Source organism: Podarcis gaigeae, assembly GCF_964106915.1.
Source record: "Podarcis gaigeae genome assembly, chromosome: 18".
Taxonomy (NCBI): Eukaryota; Metazoa; Chordata; class Lepidosauria; order Squamata; family Lacertidae; genus Podarcis; species Podarcis gaigeae.
The window spans coordinates 9,061,492-9,083,771 of record NC_139696.1 but is presented as its reverse complement, the minus strand read 5'-3'; the positions used below and the strand labels follow the sequence as shown (position 1 = coordinate 9,083,771).

Below are 22,280 nucleotides of genomic sequence, written 5' to 3'. Positions count from 1 at the left end.
GGCCACTCTCCCTCCAAGCACGCTATCAGGCCCCCTTTGGGAACGCCTGGTGTTCGCGCGATGCAAACGTCCAGTCTGCGCGAGGTCTTCTGCTCTTCCTCTCGAGTCGCCCGAGGCGAGCACAAGCTTCGAGGATTGCAACCGGCAAACTCCACAGAGCACCCCTCTCGCCCTCCTGAAGCGCAAATAGTCATCTCTGCACCGCCACAACAAACACATGCACAAAAACCGACCTTCCCAGGCTTGCCAAAATTAAGTCTGGCTCTTTCCTCCGTTTTAAGAAGACTCCCACCAAAGCTTTCTCAAGTTCAAGGGACAAAAGAGGGGGCTCTTCTACTGTCGGGAGGGTCCCGGCTGGGCTTAGCATCCATCACAGACCGCCTGACCCCCTTACAGATGTTGTGGACTGGTGGATGCTGATAACTGGTGGAAATGTCACCAGGTTTGGGCAACACAATGACCACATACATACGTAACAGACAATCTTTATAGAATTCTTTCAAACAATAACAAGTTCAAAATGAAATCTTACGAATCAAAGTCTCTGAAAGTCCATGGCCAAATGGGCTTTTTCTGACAAGGATTCTGAGGACATTCTCTGTGATGTACCTTTGCTGGATTTTGATACATGTCCTTCTAATGTGGATTTTTCACAACTTCTTAATGCACAGAAGTGCAAGACTCGCTATGAATTTCGTGCCTCTTCACTCTCCAATTACAATGGTACCTCAGGTTCTAGACGCTTCTTGTTGTGTACGCTTCAGGTTACCGACTCCGCTGACCCAGAAATAGTGCTTCAGGTTAAGAACTTTGCTTCAGGATGAGAACAGAAATCGTGCTCCGGCGGCCCGGCGGCATCAGGAGGCCCCATTAGCTAAAGTGGTGCTTCAGGTTAAGAACAGTTTCAGGTTAGGAACGGACCTCCAGAATGAATTAAGTACTTAACCTGAGGTACCACTGTATCTTAAATCTAGCCGCAGGGTTGAGATTGCAGAAAGCGCCAACCTTATTTGTTAATGACATTGAGTTTAAACAGAAATGGGTAGCCATTCTTAACAAATGTTCCTTTGATTTAATGCTACTGTTAGTTCAGAGGTCTAAAGCGGAGGTTGCAATGTTGGACATTATATTTGTTGAATACACAAAGCTTCACTGCTTATCTTTCATCGTACAAAGTTTGGTACCTCGCTTCATTTAAAGACTTTTGGAGATTTGGAGTCTAAGATTTCATTTTGAACTTGTTATTGTTTGAAAGACTTCTATAAAGATTGTCTATTACGTATGTATGTGGTCATTGTTCTCTTTTGCAACACAGGGGTTTGTCTGGATAACTGGTGGGAGGCATCAGCTGGGGAACCCCCCCCAAGGGAACCCCCAGGGGAAGAGTCGCTGTGACCACTAGGCCTGTGCTGCCTTGGTTTCTTTGAACAGAGAGTTAACTTCACTGACACCGGGTATTTCATTGCTGATCTATGCGTGACTCTGGCTTCTGACAACATCCCTGCTGGATCGCTGTGGGGGAGTCACCTTTTGTAGCCCCCCGCGGCTCGGATCCAACATGAGCTGCGTGCTCAGTATCACGGGCCCAACTCTGTGGACTCAAAACGGCCCCTTCCTTATTGAACTTTCAGCATTTATCAAAGACTTGTATTTATATTCCAGTAGGATTTCGTTTTTTTTGGGGGGGGGGAGACAACATTCAGGGAGAGAAATCTCTTAAAATCCTAAGTGCCCTCTTCAAATCTCTTGATTTCTAATTGATTTCTAACCCCCTTTTTTGTTCATCCCACGTCTGTGAATCAAAACACCCCTGTCTCGGGTCAGCGCCTGAGCTCAGTGGGGCACTTCTGTGCCCAAAGGATGAAAACCAGGCACAGAGCAGAGGAGACGGGACTTTTTCATCCCTGGGGCCACATTCAACTGGGGGGGGGGCACACTTGGTGTGGGTGGGCAGGGCCAGAGAGAAAAGTGGGAGGAGTTATAAAGGTGACCGGTACCTTTTCTCTGTAGGGTACCCTTGCTTTCCACTTGCCCCCTCCCATTGCTGTTCTGCTTCCAGACAACCAAGGCATCAAGTTGGCAGAAGGGAAGGTATTATTCTGGCTCAACCCACTTTTGACACTAGCGTCCCCCACCATTGGAGAAGGGGGTGTCGGTGGCTACTAGCCACAATGGCGATGCTCTTGCCTCCGCAGTCAGAGGCCCCGATGCATGTGAACGCCAGCTGCTGGAGGGGAGAAAAAGTGCTCTCGTGCTCAGGTCCCGTTTGCGGGTTCACCCCCGAGTTATGACCCTCCCTGTTTTTTAAAATACAGTCATACCTCGGCTTACAGATGCTACAGGTTGCGTTTTTTCAGGTTACGGACTGCCGAAACCCGGAAGTACCGGAACGGGTTACTTCCGGGTTTTGGCGGTCACGCATGCGCAGCTAAACTGTGCTTTGCGCATAAGCGCCGAATCGCAACCAGTGCGTGTGCAGACGCGCCACTGCAGGTTGAGAACGTGCATCCCGCACGGATCACGTTCGCAACCCGAGCGTCCACTGTAGTAGCGTTTACTTGCATCGACACCACCAGAAATATTGGGGTGGGGTAGACCGAGGTAAAGACTCTTAATCTCAGGGTTGTGGGTTTTCAGCCCCACATTGGGGGAAAAAATTCCTGCATAGCAGGGGGTTGGACTAGATGACTCTGGGGGACCCTTCCATCTTTACAACTCTATGATGGCCACCAATTCAGATGAGGATCGGACAAATTCATGGAGGGTGTGTGTGTAAAAGTATCCATGACCACCAGTAATAGGATTTCCCTCCAGGATCAGAGACAGTTAAGTGCTTCTACACATCAGTTTCTGGGACTCACAAATAGAGTTTTCTCATTTGGGGAATCTGTTTGGCCCCTGGAGAACAGGATGCTGGACTATGCAACCCTTTCATGCAAACACACACACACACACACAACACACATACTGCTTTGGTCTGATCCAGATTCAGGCTTCTCCTGACGTTCTTAATTAAAACGGCATTCCTCAAAACGGAACGTTTTAACGTGCAGGGACTGGCAATGTTTCAAAGCACTTTTTGCACAAAGCACTCGTTTTAATGAAATCTTGGAACTGCCAGAATGCAAAATGCAGCGGTTCTCGCGGGGGCAGGAGAGAGGAGCAGAGTGGGAGGCAACGAAGGAATGAATCAACTCCGGCCACCCATTAAGCAAGACGGCTAACTCATGCCAGAAAGGAAAGCGAAAAGGGAGAGGACAAATTAGGCGGTTGTCAGGCTTCCAGAAATTCCAACGCAGCCAGCGTTTCCGACGGGAGGGGGGTGGCTTGCCGCCTGGCAGGCTGGTTTGCAGAAGGGCTGTTTGTTTGCCGGGTGCTGCTAACCTCGGCTTGCCACACGGGGGTCTGCTGCCCTGCAGAAACGGGCTTTTAAACGGGGCCTTGAGAGAGGTACACAGGTTTTCCCCTCCAATCCTAAACGTTCCCGCAGCGACGTCGGAACAAAGGGCAGGTTCATGTTGCCGCTGCGAGACAAGAGCTGGGTTTGAGGCCTTCGTGCCGATCTAACTGTGGCTCCTGCACTGCACGGGTTGGGTTCGATGGCCCTTGGGGGTCCCGTCCAACAACGCTATAATGCTATGGTTCTGTGAAGCCCTAATCCACCTGGGTTCAGTGTAACTCAGGGACTGCCTGAGCCCTTACATCCCGGCTGGATCGCCGAGATCACCTGCAGGAGCAACACCGAAAATTCCCCTCAGTTGGCAAGGCTCCTCTGACAGCAGCAAGAAACTTTATTGCCATCGGTACAGTCTTGTGGAACTGGCTGCCACTGGAGAGCCAGCAGGCGGCCTGCGCCAAACGTTTTGGTTCCGTCAGGCTTACGCAGGGAACACTTCTTTCCACAACGGCTAGCTGATTTCTGATTTTAACTTTTTTAATTGTATGGCTTCAAGGTACTATTGCAGCAAACTAATAGCTGTATATACCGTATTGGCCTGAATATAAGGCGCAGGTCAGGTCTGTGTCCAGGGCAGCTGTCTACCAGCCCCATCTGGTACACAGGCTGAGACCCTCCCTGCCTGCGCACTGTTTCGCCAGAGTGGCGCATGCTTTAGTTATCTCCTGCTTGGACTACTGCAGTGCGCGCTACGTGGGTCTACCCTTGGAAGGTGACTTGGAAACTACAACTAATCCAGAATGCAGTTTTTTAAGGGTGCAGAGAAGTATAACTTTCTGAGAAGCTAAACTACAGTACTCAGGATTTTAGCAGAGTGGGGGAAGCTAAGTGCTTTAAATGTATGGGGTTCATCTCTGCTGGCCACCTGTTCAGGATTTCTTTTTGCAAGCAGAGCCCTCGTGTTTGGAGACTGCAAGGTAAGGTAAAGGTAAAGGGACCCCTGACCATTAGGTCCAGTCGTGGCCGACTCTGGGGTTGCGGCGCTCATCTCGCTTTATTGGCAGCTTCTGGGTATGTGGCCAGCATGACTAAGCCGCTTCTGGCAAACCAGAGCAGCGCACGGAAACGCCGCTTACTTTCCCGCCGGAGCGGTACCTATTTATCTACTTGCACTTTGACGTGCTTTTGAACTGCTAGGTTGGCAGGAGCTGGGACCGAGCAACGGGAGCTCACCCCATTGTGGGGCTTCGAACCGCCGACCTTCTGATCGGCAAGTCCTAGGCTCTGTGGTTTAACCCACAGTGCCACCCGCGTCCCTTTTTGGAGATTGCAGCTGGGAAACAAAACAGTGCAGAATCATAGAATCATATATTTGAAACACCATCTCATCCAACCCCCTTCCATGCAGGAATCTCAACAAAAGCATCCATCAGAGATGGCTATCCCAACTCTGCAAAGCGTGGCTTTCTTTAGCCGTAACAAAGGAGGTCTCCATGTTGGAACTAAGAGCGGCCAACACCTCGAAGCTAAACACACACAAACACAGTTACACAACACACAACCAGGGGAGGGAACGAGGAAACAACTCTGAAGGCAAAGCCACATGGAAACACATCACGAGACACAAAACCGCAACTCAAAATTAACTGAAGGGCAGGTAAACAAACGGACAGGTGAAAGCAGGATAATCTTTTGCACCACCTTGAGCTCTTTTGGGGGGGGCGGAAGGCGGTATCTATAAATGCGATAAATAAATAAATGAAAAAATAAGCGTGGAGAACTGAATTTAACAAATGGAAACCAACACAGATTCATCTGTCCCTTGATACAAGAGACGGGAGGCAAGCACTCCGGAAAAATGAGAGGATGGAAAAGACCCAACAAATGGAATTTCATGTGGTCGTTTCTACATCCGTTACTTCGGTCACAAAGCCCAGGTAGGGGCAGCAGAGTCCTGGGCCCACGACGTCCCTCGAAACATTGCACCAGGCGTCACCCTAGTTTCCAAACTGCCACAAACATTCACACAAGTGGGTTTATAACACTCAACCCTGGCAAAGGCTATTTAAATGCAGCTGAGTTCTGGCAAAACTGCAAGTGTGCCCAGCTGCATAAAGTTAACTTTTCCAGATACTTGCATGCTTAACATACAGCGCATGCTAAGCACTGTGTGTATGGAGGCGCAGGTCAATTCTGTGTCCAGCTCCATCTGGTACGCAGGCTGAGACCCTACCTGCCAGCAGACTGTCTTGCCAGAGTGGTGCATGCTCTAGTTATCTCTCGCTTGGACTCCTGCAATGCGCTCTATGTGGGGCCACCTTTGAAGGTGACCGGGAAACTGCAACTAATCCAGAATGCGGCAGCCGGACTGGTGACTGGGAGCGGCTGCCGAGACCACATAACACCGGTCTTGAAAGAACTACACTGGCTCCCAGTACGTTTCCGAGTACAATTCAAAGTGTTGGTGCTGACCTTGAAAGCCCTAAACGGCCTCAAAGGCCCAGTATACCTGAAGGAGCGTCTCCACCCCCATCTTTCGGCCCGGACACTGAGGTCCAGCTCCAAGGGCCTTCTGGTGGTTCCCTCCCTGTGAGAAGTGAGGTTACAGGGAACCAGGCAGAGGGCCTTCTCGGTAGTGGTGCCTGCCCTGTGGAATGCCCTCCCACCAGATGTCAAAGAGAACAACAACTACCAGACATTTAGAAGACATCTGAAGGCAGCCCTGTTCAGGGAAGCTTTTAATGTTTAATAGGTTATTATATTTTAGTGTTTTATTGGAAGCCGCCCAGAGTGGCTGGGGAAGCCCAGCCAGATGGGCGGGGTATAAATAATAAATTACTATTATTATTATTATTATTATTATTATTATTCCTGAAAGAGGCAGTGCTAGCATAGTGGTTAGAATTCCAGACCCGGACCTGGGAGATCAGGGTTCAAATCCCCACTAGGCCATGGATCTCTTTGGGGGCCATTCGCTGCCTCTCAGAGAAGGTGGGATGCCACCTTGAGCTCGCTTAAGAATATATGGACGCAATAAATAAGTATATATAAGACCTTGTGATCCCCCAATCCTTTCCCAGAGTCAGCTCAGGGTTCCAAAGAGGACTCTCTGGCACAGAGAGCGGTTTACTCTGCAGACAGCACACACGAGCGTCCGAGCAGGATCTTGACCGAAGCGTCACCTGCCCCACCAAGCCGACCAGTTCGCCTCACCTGATCTCAGCTGCTTTATCCTTCCGTTGCTGGCGCTGGGGTCGACGGGCAGGAAATCTTTGAACCACGTGATCTCTGGATCTGGGTTCCCACTGGCTGCGCAGAGCATGGTGGCAGTCCGGGTGCGCTCCACCACTTTCAGCTGGGGCCCCATGTCGATGATGGGGAAGCCGGAGGGCAGCTGGTCCTCTGTTCGCAACGACACGGGCAAAAGGGGAAAGGGTTAGACTCTGCGGAGGCGGCAGGAGGCGGCATTCTCTGCGAAGGGCTCCGGGAGGCATGGGAAACTGCGACTTGGGGAAGCATGGGAAATTGTGACTTGGGGAGGCATGGGAAATTGCAACTTGGGGAAAAATGGGATATCATGACTCGGGGAGGCATGGGAAACTGTGACCTGGGGAGGCATGGGAAACTGCGACTCGGGGAGGCATGGGAAACTGCGACTCGGGGAGGCATGGGAAACTGCGACCTGGGGAAGCATGGGAAATTGCGACTCGGGGAGGCATGGGAAACTGCGACTCGGGGAGGCATGGGATAATGCGACTCGGGGAGGCATGGGAAATTGCGACTCGGGGAGGCATGGGAAATTGCCACTCGGGGAGGCATGGGAAACTGCGACTCGGGGAGGCATGGGAAACTGCCACTCGGGGAGGCGTGGGAAACTGCCACTCGGGGAGGCGTGGGAAATTGTGACCTGGGGAGGCATGGGAAACTGTGACTCCCATGCACCCCGGTAGGAAATGCTCTCTTATAAGAACATTAGCAGCTGGATCAGGCTCATCTAGTCCAGCGTCCTGTTCTCCCAGTGGCTGACCAGACGCCCCAATGGGAAGTCCACAAGCAAGATGGGAAGTCTACAGCTGCAGCTCCCTTCCCCTTGCAGTATTCAGACAGTGGAGACAGAACATTGTGGCTAGGAGACATCCTCTGTTAAAGAATCCCAGGTTGTGCCCATCACTGCCTCTTGTGGAAGGGAGTTCCACAGTTTAACTTTTAAAATTCCATTTTAACCTGTATTTTAAATTGGTTTTTTCCCCTGTTATGTTTTTCCTGTAATTTTACTGGTGTTAGCTGCCCTGAGCCCAGCTCTGGCATGGGAGGGGCGGGGTCTAAATAAAATATTATCATTATTATCATTATTATCATTATTATTAACTGCACACTGTCGTGAAGAATTACTCTTTTTTAGGCCTCTCCTCAGCTTTGCCGAATGCCCACGAGTCCTTGTGTTAGGAGACAGGGAAAAATACCGTATTTTTTGCTCTATAAGACTCACTTTTCCCCTCCTAAAAAGTAAGGGGAAATGTGTGTGCGTCTTATGGTGCGAATGCAGGCTGCGCAGCTATCCCAGAAGCCAGAACAGCAAGAGGAATTGCTGCTTTCGCTGCACAGCGATCCCTCCTGCTGTTCTGGCTTCTGGGATTCAGAATATTTTTTTTCCTGTTTTCCTCCTCCAAAACTAGGTGCGTCTTGTGGTCTGGTGCGTCTTATAGAGCGAAAAATACGGTACTTTCCCCTGCTCGCTTTCTCAGTTCCCTGCGCCACCATCTCTGCCTCAGACCATCAGAATTTGGTTTGGCATCCTCAAAGAAAGGAGCCACAACTTGTTCCTTTGCACAATGTAATCTCAGGCTTCTGGAGCACACAAAACACCCAGCGTCACTGGCAGGCAATGGGCAAATATGGTGTGATCTCGCGGGTAAACTGGTCCCCAGTTGCTAAGGGCTTTAAGAGAAACACCTTGGACTTGGTCCAGCAGCAAACTGGCAACCGGTGCGGAGCACAGGCGCCATGCGCCATGCGCAGGCAAGGCCTCACTCCTGTCAGCAATTGCGCCGCAGCATTCCGCACTAACCGCAGCTTCCGGGTCGTGAGGGAAGTGTGCATCGAATTAGATGGACCAAAGACCAATAGAGTCGCACCTTGGAAGTCAAACGGAATCCGTTCCAGAAGTCTGTCAGAGTTCCAAAACCAAAGCACGTCTTCTGATTGGCTGCAGAAGTTTCCTGCAGCCAATCAGAAGACGTGCTTTGGTTTTGGAACTCTGACTGGCTGCAGGAAACTTCTGCAGCCAATCGGAAGCCCCGTCGGACGTTTGGCTTCCAAAAATAGCTCGCAAACCAGGACAGTCACTTCCGGGTTTGCAACGTTAACAACAACAACGGGGAAACTCACAAGGCCGACTGGCACTAGCAAAGCAGGGGAGCATACACACAAATATATTATTATTATTTAGGAATTTGGACATTTTATAGTTTTAAAAAACCCCAAAACTTAGGAGCCATCATGGGGGGGGGGGGAAATCAGAACATAGGCTTCTTTGAACGCCACATTATTCCTCCATTTTTTCCTCTTCTCTTTTTATCACTTTCCCCCCAGCTAAACTGGACAGTGGAGGGACGCTTCCTACAAATGCAAACAAAAATAATGCAAGGACGTAATATCTCGCCATGTGTTGCAGCAAATCTATGCTCTATTATTCTATCAATCATAAATATTAATTATTACGAATATAGTCTTCACAGTGGATTAGTTCTGATTCGTACTTGGTTGCCTATGGAGGCGGAAGCTGTAGTATTTCCAGGTCTTGATCTGGGCCAGTGGTTGGAGTTCAGAATAAACAGATAATGTTTTAGCATATGAGGGAAGCGAGGGAGAGAGAGAAAAGCTGCCTCTCTCCACACAGGGGCCAGCAAACTTTTTCAGCAGGGGGCCAGTCCACTGTCCCTCAGACAATGTGGGGGACCAGACTATATTGGGGGGGGGATGAATGAATTGCTATGCCCCACAAATAACCCAGAGATGCATTTTAAATACAGCGGTACCTCTGGTTAAGCACTTAATTCGTTCCGGAGGTCAGTACTTAACCTGAAACTGTTCTTAACCTGAAGCACCACTTTAGCTAATGGGGCCTCCCGCTGCCGCTGCGCCACCGGAGCACGATTTCTGTTCTCATCCTGAAGCAAAGTTCTTAACCTGAAGCACTATTTCTGGGTTAGCGGTGTCTGTTACCTGAAGCGTGTGTAACCTGAGGTACCACTGTACAGTCACACCTCAGGTTGAATATGCTTCATGTTGAGTTCGTTCGAGTTGCGCTCCGCGGCAACCCGGAAGTAACGGAGCGTGTTACTTCCGGCTTTCGCCGCTTGCGCATACGCTCAAAATGACATCACGTGCTTGCGCAGAAGCGGCAAAAAGCGATGCGTGCGTGCTCAGACTTGCAGTCGCTGGTTATGTTTGCTTCTGGATGTGAACGGGGCTCCGGAACGGATCCCGTTCGTATCCAGAGGTACCACTGTAAAAAAGCACACCTTCTACTCATGTAAAAACACCAGGCAGGCCCCACAAATAACCCAGAGATGCATTTTAAATAAAAGGACACTTTCTACTCATGTAAAAACACGCTGATTCCCGGACCACCTGCGGGCCGGATTGAGAAGGCGATTGGGCCGGATCCGCCCCCCCCCCCAGGTCTTAGTTTGCCTACCCATGCTCCACACCATTCAGAATTTCCTGTGCATTCATCCGAAGCGCACCCAGCAGCCGGATTGTTTGCATCGTTCCATGTGGAGCCGGGAACGTCTTGCACCTGATTGGCTGGTTGTGACATCATGCTCTGAAGCTTCCAGCTCCTCCGCTCAGATGCTTCCCCTTCCCGAAGCCTGTTAATTCCACAAACTAATTAATCTGCCAAGAGATAGATCAGCCCCTCTTGACAGGCAGGAGATGGGTGGGTGGATACTATATGAGCGGGGAGATCAGGGAGGGAGGGCGGCGAAGGGAGGGTGCCTGCGACAACTATTATTACGGAGTGTTTCTAATTAAACAAAAATGTTAATCTTGTGGCACATTGTGCAGAATTCCTCGGAGTTTAATTAAAACAACCGCGGCTGGAGGCGTGATCAGATTCGAGATGAGATCTGCGAAGGACGTGGTTCCCAGAGGCTGGCACATGCCACCAACCGGGGGTGGGGGAAGACGAGAGCCCCCCACCCACCTGAGAAGGGCGCTGCTGGCATGCAAAAACAGGGACCACCGGTGCGCATCTAAACACCCAAAACGCCCGGGGTTCCCAACAAGCAATCGATCAAGCCTTGCAGCTAGAATTTTGCTGGCCAAAAATTGGAAACCACAAGAAGTGCCAACAGTGGAAGATTGGCAGATGAAGATGATGGACTTTTTGGAGCTAGCCGACCCGACCGGAAGAGTCCGCAACCAGAAGGAGTATCAAGAGGAATGGAAGAAATTTAAAGATTATTTAGTTAAATATAAAATAAAAAAATTCCTTCCAGTAGCACCTTAAAGACCAACTAAGTTAGTTCTTAGTGTATCTGAAGAAGTGTGCATGCACACGAAAGCTCATACCAAGAACTAACTTAGTTGGTCTTTAAGGTGCTACTGGAAGGAATTTTTTTATTTTGTTTTGACTATGGCAGACCAACACGGCTACCTATCTGTAATTAGTTAAATATGTTAAGATAACTTAAACAGAAATACTTGGGAGTAACAGATTGGCCTAGAATTTAAATATGTGATATTGTGAAGACTATGGATAAAAGTCAAAATGAAAAGGAAGAAAGATGTTAATCGACCAAGTAAATTTTATGTGAAAATAGTTTTGGAAAACTGCTACAATGATCTATATGGAAACTCAGGGGGATTCAAGGAAGTCACCCAACAATGATAACAAAAGTGGATTTTTTTACAGCTTGGATATAGGTTTGTTTGCTTGTTTTTTGATGTTTTCTTTTTTTTGTTTGGGGATATGTTTGTTATAAATTTGGAAAACTAATAAAATAAAAAATCGATCAAGCCTTGGGATCTGGTCCAGCATCCTGTTCAACACTGCTCTCAGTAGATTCAGGGGCAGACTGGCATCTGAAGGCAAACCAACGCCTGCCCGATGGCAAACTCAAACTCAGGGCGTGGTTGCTGCCCAAACTTTTGATGCTCAGATTGGGGCGATGAAGGAGCCAAAGGGAGACAGGCAGGCACCAGGCAAGCAAAGGCGTTGAAGGAAGAGGTGTTAGTGCCTCATCAGAGATGGCTACCTGCTGTCTTTGTCCATGGAGTGTTCTTGGCAGGGATACTGGAGTGGCTTGCCGGTTCCTGCTCCAGGTGGATCACGTTTGGTCAAAACTCTCCACTATGACCTGTCCATCTTGGGTGGCCCTGCACGGCATGGCTCATAGCTTCTCTGAGTTATTCAAGCCCCTTCGCCACGGCAAGGCAGTGATCCATGAAGGAACAACAAAGGTCAAGAAATGCCAACAAAGGTCCGTATAGTTAAAGCCATGGTTTTCCCAGTAGTGATGTATGGAAGTGAGAGCTGGACCGTAAAGAAGGCTGATCGCTGAAGAATTGAGACTTTTGAATTCTGGTGCTGGAGGAGACTCTTGAGAGTCCCATGGACTGCAAGAAGATCAAATGCATCCATTCTTAAGGAAATCAGCCCTGAGTGCTCACTGGAAGGACAGATCCTGAAGCTGAGTCTGCAAGACTTTGGCCACCTCATGAGAAGAGAAGACTCCCTGGAAAAGACCCTGATGTTGGGAAAGATGGAGGGCACAAGGAGAAGGGGACGAAGATGGTGGGACAGTGTTCTCAAAGCTACCAGCATGAGTTTGACCAAACTGCGGCAGGCAGTGGAAGACAGGAGGGCCTGGCGTGCTCTGGTCCAGGGGATCACGAAGAGTCGGACACAACTAAACAACAATAACAACAGAGATGGATGGGGATGGTTTTTGACAAGTTCAGAGGCAGCGTTGGTGGCCGAACAGGCGGCGTGGGTGACCCGGAACCAGCCTCCAACAGGGGAAGCCTGTGCCTTGAACTCCTTCACGCAACGCAGGGCTGAACTGCAAAGAAAGCAGCGGTGGGCTCTAACTTGCATGGCTTTGAAAGGGGGTTAGACAATTGCATGGGGGAGAATAAGGCTCCACTGTTGGGGACTGCGATGCTCCAGAATACCAGTTGCCTGCAGGCGGAAAGAATTGCTCTTGTGCAGGAGTCAGCAAACTTTTTCAGCAGGGGGCCGGTCCACTGTCCCTCAGGCCTTGTGTGGGGGCCGGACCACACTTTGGAAAAAATAATAATGAACGGATTTCTATGCTCCACAAATAACCCAGAGATGCATTTTAAATAAAAGCACACGTTCTACTCATGTAAAAACACCAGGCAGGCTCCACAAATAACCCAGAGATGCATTTTAAATAAAAGGACATGTTCTACTCATGTAAAAACACTAGGCAGGCCCCACAAATAACCCAGAGATGCATCTTAAATAAAAGCACGCATTCTGCTCATGTAAAAACACCAGGCAGCCTCCACAAATAACCCAGAGATGTGTTTTAAATAAAAGGACACATTCTACTTGTGTAAAAACACACTGATTCCTGGACCGCCCGCAGGCCAGATTTAGAAGGCAATTGGGACAGATCCGGCCCCCGGGCCTTAGTTTGCCTACCCATGCTCTTGTGCTCGGATCGCCTGGTTAGCCCCTGTGAGAACAGGATGTTGGAAAAGATGGACCCCCTCTGGCCTGATCCATTCTTATTTGGTGCATGCAAACACTTGTGCAACGCTGCATTCCCCGCTGTCACCAAACTTCAGTTGAAAGCACACATTGTGCCTTGGCAAAGTGAGGGGCCTGCTTTCAGGTCAGGCCTTTTGGGGGGGTCTACGTTTGTCTTGGAACAGGTACAACGCAGACGTCAGTCGCCTCTCCTTGGGATGATGTCACCCCTGCACGGCCACATCTGCAGGGCTTGGTCCTCTCTGTTCGCAGCAGCCCTTCCCAGAGGGTTCTCCCCCTTGCTGTGCACCCCTTGTTGTCCGTCCGTCCGTCCCCGACTCTCCTTGCTGGAATAAGCCGCTTGTTAAGTGAAAGTGCAAAGGTCTCCCAGGGAGCATTGCAGCTCTTTTAATAGGGTGCATTGAGAAACAAACGGAAAAGGACGATCCCACGCTAAGGATCGTTGAAAATAAAACTGCCGATATCATAACGCTGCTAAGCAAATCTGGGGGCAGCCGCGCATGGAATACCGTGAAGGGTTCTGGTCGCCTTGGTCCAAAAAGGGTATCATGGAGTTGGGAAAAGGTTCAGGAAAGGGAAACCAGACTCATAGAGTTGCAAAGTCGGAAGGGGCCATGGGGGTCTCATCCAGTAGCCCGACCCGTTCCAATGTAAGAATCTTTTGCCCAGTGTGGGGATCTAACCCACAAGCCTGAGATTAAGAGTCTCGTGCTCCACCAACCAAAAATGATCAAGGGGATGGATTGATTCCCCTGCGAAGAGAGGTTGCTACTTCGCAGGGTTGTTGTCGGGAATAAATGAGAAAAGGGAGAACCAGGCACAAGCCACCTTGGGCTCCTTGGGGCAACAGGTGGGAAATAAATGCAATAATAATACAGTGGGATGCGGGTGGCGCTGTGGGTTAAACCACAGAGCCTAGGACTTGCTGATCAGAAGGTCGGCGGTTCAAATCCCTGCGACGGGGTGAGCTCCCGTTGCTTGGTCTCCCTTCCTGCCAGCCTAGCAGTTCGAAAGCACGTCAAAGTGCAAGTAGATAAATAGGTACCACTCCGGCGGGAAGGTAAATGGCGTTTCCATGTGCTGCTCTGGTTCGCCAGAAGCAGCTTAGTCATGCTGGCCACATAACTCGGAAGCTGTACGCCGGCTCCCTCGGCCAATAAAGCGAGATGAGTGCCGCAACCCCAGAGTCGGCCACAACTGGACCTAATGGTCAGGGGTCCCTTTATCCTTTACCTTTAATACAGTGGACGCTCGGGTTGCGAACGTGATCCATGCAGGATGCACGCTCACAACTTGCAACATCCGCAACCCGCAGCGGCGCGTCTGTGCAGGTTGCGATTCGGCGCGTCTGTGCATGTGCAAAGCGCAATTTAGCACTTTTGCGCATGCGCGACTGCCGAAACCCGGAAGTAACCCATTCCGGTCCTTCTGGGTTTCGGCGGTCCGTAACCCGAAAAAACGCAACCAGAAGAGTCTGTAACCCGAGGTATGACTGTACAAATAATAAGCGGCCCTGGTTTAAGGCCGCGTCCGATGTATTCCTGTTGGAAACCTTTGTTGAGAGGGCTACCCTAGGTAGTAGAGACGGCGGAGGTTTGGAGTAGGGAGAAGAGGGAAGAAAGAAAAGCATGAGGAGGGGGGGAAGGGGGTTGGGGAGGCACAAAGAGTCAGGGAGGCTGTCCACACTCGCTCGCCTGCTCTTTGTGAAAAAGCAGAAGTTAATAGATTCAGTTTTTGTCCTTTTAACTCTCCCCAGCAGTTAGAAATGAGTCCGGCACAAGGGGAAGGAGAAGTCGATCTTTGCGGCCCGAAATCCAAAGACAGGTCAAAAGGATAACTTTGTCTGAGAAAAGGAATGGGGGAGAGAGAGAGAATGTGTGGCTGCACAGAAGAATCTAGTGACACTTTCTGGTTTTTTTTAAAATATAAGATATTTATTAAAGTTTTAGAAGTACAAAAAGAGAAATCAAGAAAACATCCTTTCAAACAAGAAAAAATAAAATACAAAAAGGAAAAAAGAAAAATCAGTAAGCAAAAAGAAGAATCAAGAAGGGAAAAAAAAGAAAAAGGAAAAAATACAACAAATCTTCCCATTACTTTCCTTTCATTAGCTTATTTCCCTGACCTCCTCACACCTCCCTTTCTTGTATTCTAAGTCAATTATCCATTTCAGCAAATCCTTTCCCTCTTTTCAAATTTTTGTCCTGAGAATTTTTCTTGATACTAATATAAGTTTACTTTCCTTCCTTTCACGAATTAACAGTCTATTTTTCTTAAATCTTTGTTACATTTCTGCTAGAGTCACATAAATTCATTCCAACATCATTCTAACATTCATTGATCTTACAATACTTTTGTTAAATAGTCTTTAAATTTCTTCCAATCTTCCTACACCGTCTCTTCTCCCTGGTCTCGGATTCTGCCAGTCATTTCTGCCAATCCCATATAGTCCATCACCTTCATCTGCCATTCTTCCAGAGTGAGTAGTTCTTGTGTCTTCCAATACTTTGCAATGAGAATTCTTGCTGCTGTTGTTGCATACATAAAGAAAGTTCTGTCCTTCTTTGGCACCAATTGGCCGACCATGCCCAGGAGAAAGGCCTCTGGTTTCTTCAGAAAGGTATATTTAAATACCTTTTTCATTTCATTATAGATCATCTCCCAGAAAACCTTAATCCTTGGACATGTCCACCAAAGGTGAAAGAATGTACCTTTCGGAGGTGAATCCCCTCCGAAAGCAGCGAGGGTCCAGAAAGTGTCACTAGAAACCAAAACCAAATCTAGTGACACTTTCTGGACCCTCGCTGCTTTCGGAGGGGATTCAATTGCAAACTGGCAACTCCGGGGCGAGCAATTAAAGCAGCCCTGGAGCTCTTACACCCCAGACTCGCTTCTTGAAAAAACTGGACTTCTGCGACAAGGAAAATGTGTGGTGAAGGGATTCGCTCATAGGTTCAGAGTATTGCAGAGTTGGGAGGGACCCAGGGGGTCATCCAGCCCAACCCCTGCAATGCAGGAATCTCAATGAAATCATCTGTGGCTGATGGACACCCAACTTCCAAGGAATAAGTTTTATGCTTTCTTTCTTCTTTCAGATCAGGATGAACTCCTCTTTTCTAGGGCGGCAAGTATTGCACTGCATCGTGCAAAACTCTCTAGGGAGAGTTACAGGTAGGTGGCCGTGTTGGTCTGCTGTAGTCGAAACAGAACACAATAAATTCCTTCCAGTGGCACCTTGTTGTTTAGTCGTTTAGTCGTGTCCGACTCTTCGTGACCCCCTGGACCAGAGCACGCCAGGCACTCCTGTCTTCCACTGCCTCCTGCAGTTTGGTCAAACTCATGCTGGTAACCTCGAAAACACTATCCAACCATCTCGTCCTCTGTCGTCCCCTTCTCCTTGCGCCCTCCATCTTTCCCAACATCAGGGTCTTTTCCAGGGAGTCTTCTCTTCTCATGAGGTGGTCAAAGTATTGCAGCCTCAGCTTCAGGATCTGTCCTTCCATTGAGCACTCAGGGCTGATTTCCTTCAGAATAGAGAGGTTTGATCTTCTTGCAGTCCATGGGACTCTCAAGAATCTCCTCCAGCACCAGAATTCAAAAGCATCCATTCTTCGACGATCAGCCTTCTTTATAGTCCAGCTCTCACTTCCATACATCACTACTGGGAAAACCATAGCTTTAACTATACGGACCTTTGTCTTCAAGGTGATGTCTCTGCTTTTTAAGATGCTGTCTAGGTTTGTCATCGCTTTTCTCCCAAGAAGCAGGTGTCTTTTAATTTCATGACTGCTGTCACTATCTGCAGTGATCATGGAGCCCAAGAAAGTAAAATCTCTCACTGCCTCCATTTCTTCCCCTTCTATTTGCCAGGAGGTGATGGGACCAATGGCACCTTAGAGACCAACTAGGTTTGTTCTTGGCATGAGCTTTCGTGTGCATGCACACTTCTTCAGATACAGTGGTGCCCCGCAAGACGAACGCCTCGCAAGACGAAAAACCCGCTAGACGAAAGGGTTTTCCGTTTTGGAGGCGCTTTGCAAAACGAATTTCCCTATGGGCTTGCTTCGCAAGAAGAAAGCCCATAGGGAAATCTCCGGGGACCTCTTTTAAATGCTAGCGGTGGGGAGCAAAGCCTTTCCCCCCCCTCCGGCCTTCAGAAGAGGTCCAGGAAGGCCGGCGGGGGCCGAAAGGCTTTGCTCCCCACCGCCAGCATTTTAAAAGCAGTCCGGGATAGCAGGGAAGCGCTTCCCGCTATCCCGGATGGCTTTTGAAGGCAGGCGGGGGGGAGCAAAGACTTTCGCCCTCCGCCGGCCTTCAGAAGAGGTCGGGGGACAGACTGTCCCTCGACCTGGTCTGAAGGCGGTTTCCATAGGAACGCATTAATTGATTTTTAATGCATTCCTATGGGAAACCGTGCTTCGCAAGACGAAAAACTCGCAAGACGAAAAGACTTGCGGAACGAATTAATTTCGTCTTGCGAGGCACCACTGTACACTGAAACAGAAGTCCCCAGACCCTTATATATAGTAAGAGGGTGGGGAGGGGTATTACTCAGAAGGGTGGTGGGAATGGGTGATTGGCTGATAGGTGTGGTAAACCTGTTAACAACTGCAATTGGTCTTACAGGAAAAAGCAAGGGGTGAGATGGCTAAAAATAGCTTTATCCTGTATAATGAGATAAGAATCCAATGTCTCTATTCAGACCAGGTCTCTCCATGGTTTTAAGTTTGGTAGTAAGTTGCAACTCAGCAACTTCTCTTCCCAGTCTATTTCTGAAATTCCTTTGGAATAAGACAGCTACTTTGAGATCTTGTATAGAAGATTTTGCACAGGGAAGCCCTGGATGAAAGGTCAACGAATCATTGAATTGCAGAATTGTAAGGGATCCCAAAGAGTCATCTAGTCTAGTCCCCTGTAATGCAGGATTCACAGCTTAAGAATCCCTGACAGGTGGCCAACCAACCTTTGTTTAAAAACTTCCAGCAAATAAGAGTCCACCACCTTCTGAGGGAGTCTTTTTCACTGTGGAACAGCTCCTATGACCAGAAAGTTCGTCTTGATGTTGAGTCGGAATCTCATTCTTTTGTAAATGGAAGCCATGGGTTCGAATCCTAACCTCCAGAGCAGGAGAATACAAGCATGCTTCCTCTTCCATGTGACAGCCCTTGAGATATTTCATAGAATCACAGAACCATAGAGTTGGAAGAGACCCCAAGGGCCACCGAGTCCAACCCCCTGCCAAGCAGGAAACACCATCAGAGCACTCCTGGCATATGGTTGTCAAGCCTCTGCTTAAAGACCTCCAAAGAAGGAGACTCCACCACACTCCTTGGCAGCAAATTCCACTGTCAAACAGCTCTTACTGTCAGGAAGTTCTTCCTAATGTTTAGGTGGAATCTTCTTTCTTGTAGTTTGGAACGATTGCTCCGTGTTCGCTTCTCTGGAGCAGCAGAAAACAACCTTTCTCCCTCCTCTATGTGACATCCTTTTATATATTTGAACGTGGCTATCATATCACCCCTTAACCTCCTCTTCTCCAGGCTAAACATGCCCAGCTCCCTTAGCCGTTCCTCATAAGGCATCGTTTCCAGGCCTTGGACCATTTTGGTTGCCCTCCTCTGGACACGTTCCAGTTTGTCAGTGTCCTTCTTGAACTGTGGTGCCCAGAACTGGACACAGTACTCCAGGTGAGGTCTGACCAGAGCAGAATACAGTGGCACTATTACTTCCCTTGATCTAGATGCTATACTCCTATGGATGCAGCCCAGAATTGCATTGGCTTTTTAAGCTGCCGCGTCACACTGTTGGCTCATCTCAAGTTTGTGGTCAACCAAGACTCCTAGATCCTTTTCACATGTACTGCTCTCAAGCCAGGTGTCACCCATCTTGTATTTGTGCCTCTCATTTTTTTTGCCCAAGTGCAATACTTTACATTTCTCCCTGTTAAAATTCATCTTGTTTGTTTTGGCCCAGTTCTCTAACCTGTCAAGGTCGTTTTGAAGTGTGATCCTGTCCTCTGGGGTGTTAGCCACCCCTCCCAGTTTGGTGTCATCTGCAAATTTGATCAGGATGCCCTTGAGTCCATCATCCAAGTCGTTGATAAATATGTTGAATAAGACCGGGCCCAAGACAGAACCCTGTGGCACCCCACTAGTCACTCTTCTCCAGGATGAAGAGGAACCATTGATGAGCACCCTTTGGGTTCGGTCAGTCAGCCAGTTACAAATCCACTGAGTGGTAGCATAGTCAAGACCGCATTTTACCAGCTTCTTTACAAGAATATCATGGGGCACCTTGTCAAATGCCTTGCTGAAATCAAGGTAGGCTACATCCATTTGAAGACGACTATCCTATCCTCCTGTCTGTCTCCACTTTTCCAAGCTAAACATCCCCAACTCCTTCAAGCGCTCCTCACAAGGCTTGGTTTCCAGACCCTTTACCATCTTTGTCCCCCTTGCTTTGACGCAGCATCTTCTAAACCAGGGGTCAGCAAACTTTTTCAGCAGGGGGCCGGTCCACTATCCCTCAGACATTGTGGGGGCCCCGACTATATTTTGAAAAAAATAAATGAACGAATCCCTATGCCCCACAAATAATGCAGAGATGCATTTTAAACAAAAGGACACATTCTACTCATGTAAAAACACCAGGCAGGCCCCACGAATAACCCAGAGGTGCATTTTAAATAAAAGGACACTTTCTACTCATGTAAAAACACGCTGATTCCTGGACCGTCCGTGGGCCGGAATGAGAAGGCGATTGGGCCGGATCCGGCCCCCGGGACTTAGTCGGCCTACCCCCTTCTAAACTCCACGCAAACAAATTAACGATGCATGCTCACTAAACAAGCCACTGATGTCTAATCTGCCTGGCAACAAATCAGGATAAATATGCTCAATTAACAGGTTGTCTAGAGGCGTCCAGCATTGCAGCAGCTCACTCAGCCCCCAAGATTCCTGCTCAGCCACCCCAAGATTGGGGTTCCTGCTGCCCCCACGCAACAGCTCAGAGCTCCCAGGATGAAAATTCATGGAGGAAACGACTTTTATTATTATTACTCCCCACTCTCTCCAGTTCTGGCAGCGGGCCAGTGGGGGTGGGGGTGGGGTGGGGGGCGCAGATAACTTCTGCTTAACGCCAGCAGGGTTTTTCCGGCTGGGTGGCTGCCTTTTTTTGCTAGCCGGAGAGAGCCGTGGCAATTAGCACATCACCTAACGAAGCTTAGAGAGCCCAGCGAGGGGGTGTTGGCTGTGTTCGAACCGGGAAGCACTAGTCGGCCGCGTAATGAGCGTGCCAGCTGTTCGGTGGCAACCCCCCCTTGTCAGCCGGGTCCCTCCTCGGCTGACACTTTTGCCTGTTTGCCAGCCCCCAATGGAGGGGGAGACAAGGCAGGCTGCTCCGTGGGTCCCCACCCCAGACGAGCGACAGCTGTGGAGCTTACAGAGGCCCAGAGCTTGAACAGCTGCAGTTGCAGGGCAATTCCAGCCTTGCGTATTATTCCCCCCCCCACCCCGCTCTTTCCTCACATTTGTATTTGTCACCAAAGAGGGCTCCCCCACGACGGCAGTAAGGATCCATTTAAAACAGTGCCCGCTATGTGATTCATTCGCTATCAGCGCTCCAGTACTTAATGTTCATTATTTGTGCTTGTTTGTTTTGCTACCTTGTTCTTTTCCCCAGTTGTTTTTTTTGGGGGGGGGGGGAGAATGCTTTTCCCCTGTTTTTGTTGTTTTTTGCCATTGCTCACTCCTAGGAATGTGGGTAAAAAGGTAAAGGGACCCCTGACCATTAGGTCCAGTCGCGGACGACTCTGGGGTTGCGGTGCTCATCTTTATTAGCCGAGGGAGCCGGCGTACAGCTTCCGGGTCATGTGGCCAGCAGGACTAAGCCGCTTCTGGCGAACCAGAGCTGCGCATGGAAACACCGTTTTACCTTCCCGCCGCAGCAATACCTATTTATCTTCTTGCACTTTGACGTGCTTTCGAACTGCTAGGTGGGCAGGAGTAGGGACCGAGCAACGGGAGCTCAACCCGTCGCGGGGATTCGAACCGCTGACCTTCTGATCGGCAAGCCCTAGGCTCTGTGGTTTAACCCACAGCGCCACCCGCGTCCCAGGAATGTGGGGAGAAGCCTTAAATAAGAGTCTAGGGTTGCATCTGGCACAGCCATCCCGACTGCAGACCCGCAGATGTTAGCAGAGCTCTCTGTAGCGAATATGCAGACTGACAGCATGAAAGCTCGTTGCTCTGAAGCACTTTTGATGCGAATGTCAGCTGCAGGCAGGATTCTGGCAGCCGAGCGATGGAAATATTGGGGGGAAAAATATGCATTTGTTGTCGTGGTTTCAGAACCTACGGATTTGGGCTACTGAGGAAAACATGCAAATTTCTGGTCCCTTCTCAATTCTGTGATTTTATTTCCTGTGCTTTGGACTCAAGATGCCCAACGTTGATCATCCACGCTAGATCAGGAAATAAGGAAGTTGTGATTAATATTGGTGTTTCCCCATTTCTTCCCCTTATAATTTATTGTTTGTTTGATTTGTATACAGTGGTACCTCAGCTTAAGTACCTAATTCGTTCCGCAGGTCCGTTCTTAACCTGAAACTGTTCTTAACCTGAAGAACCGCTTAAGCTAATGGGGCCTCCCGCTGCCGCCATGCCACCAGAGCACAATTTCTGTTCTCATCCTGAAGCAAAGTTCTTAACCTGAAGCACTATTTCTGGGTTAGCAGAGTCTGTAACCTGAAGCGTATGTAACCCGAGGTACCACTGTATAGCACAAGCAGGCTTGCTCAAAGATTCAGATCTCTCAGGTGAGAGAGATTGATCAGGTATCTGATTTAACTTTTTGTTAGGGGATAGGTCCCCCTGACACACGTTTGAAAAAGTGTCCAGTTTTTGCCTCGAAAGCGGCGATTTTAAGGAGGAAAGTCTGTGGGGGATGAGAAATTAAACTCCAACTCTTATCTAAAAGAAGCCCTGGTTTTAATGATTATTTTTACTGGGTGTTTTTAATTCTGTTTAATGTATTTTATTTCATAATGGCTCCGGCTTCACGAATAAATATTACTCGTATTCATACATTGCATGACGTTATACTCCGCTACTGTGTTTTTGGGTTGTTAGTAATGGT

General features: G+C 49.0%; 1 protein-coding gene across 19 annotated transcripts in view; it reads right to left on the bottom strand.

Moving 5' to 3' along the window:
- The window catches only part of PTPRS (protein tyrosine phosphatase receptor type S), a 307,055-nt gene that overhangs the window by 130,735 nt on the left and 154,040 nt on the right, over positions 1–22,280 (bottom strand). For all 19 annotated transcript variants that reach the window (XM_083720166.1, XM_083720154.1, XM_083720157.1 and 16 more), the window contains one exon: positions 6,611–6,799. In XM_083720166.1, coding sequence (XP_083576292.1) covers positions 6,611–6,799 — 189 coding nt within the window. The remainder of the gene's footprint in view (positions 1–6,610; positions 6,800–22,280) is intronic.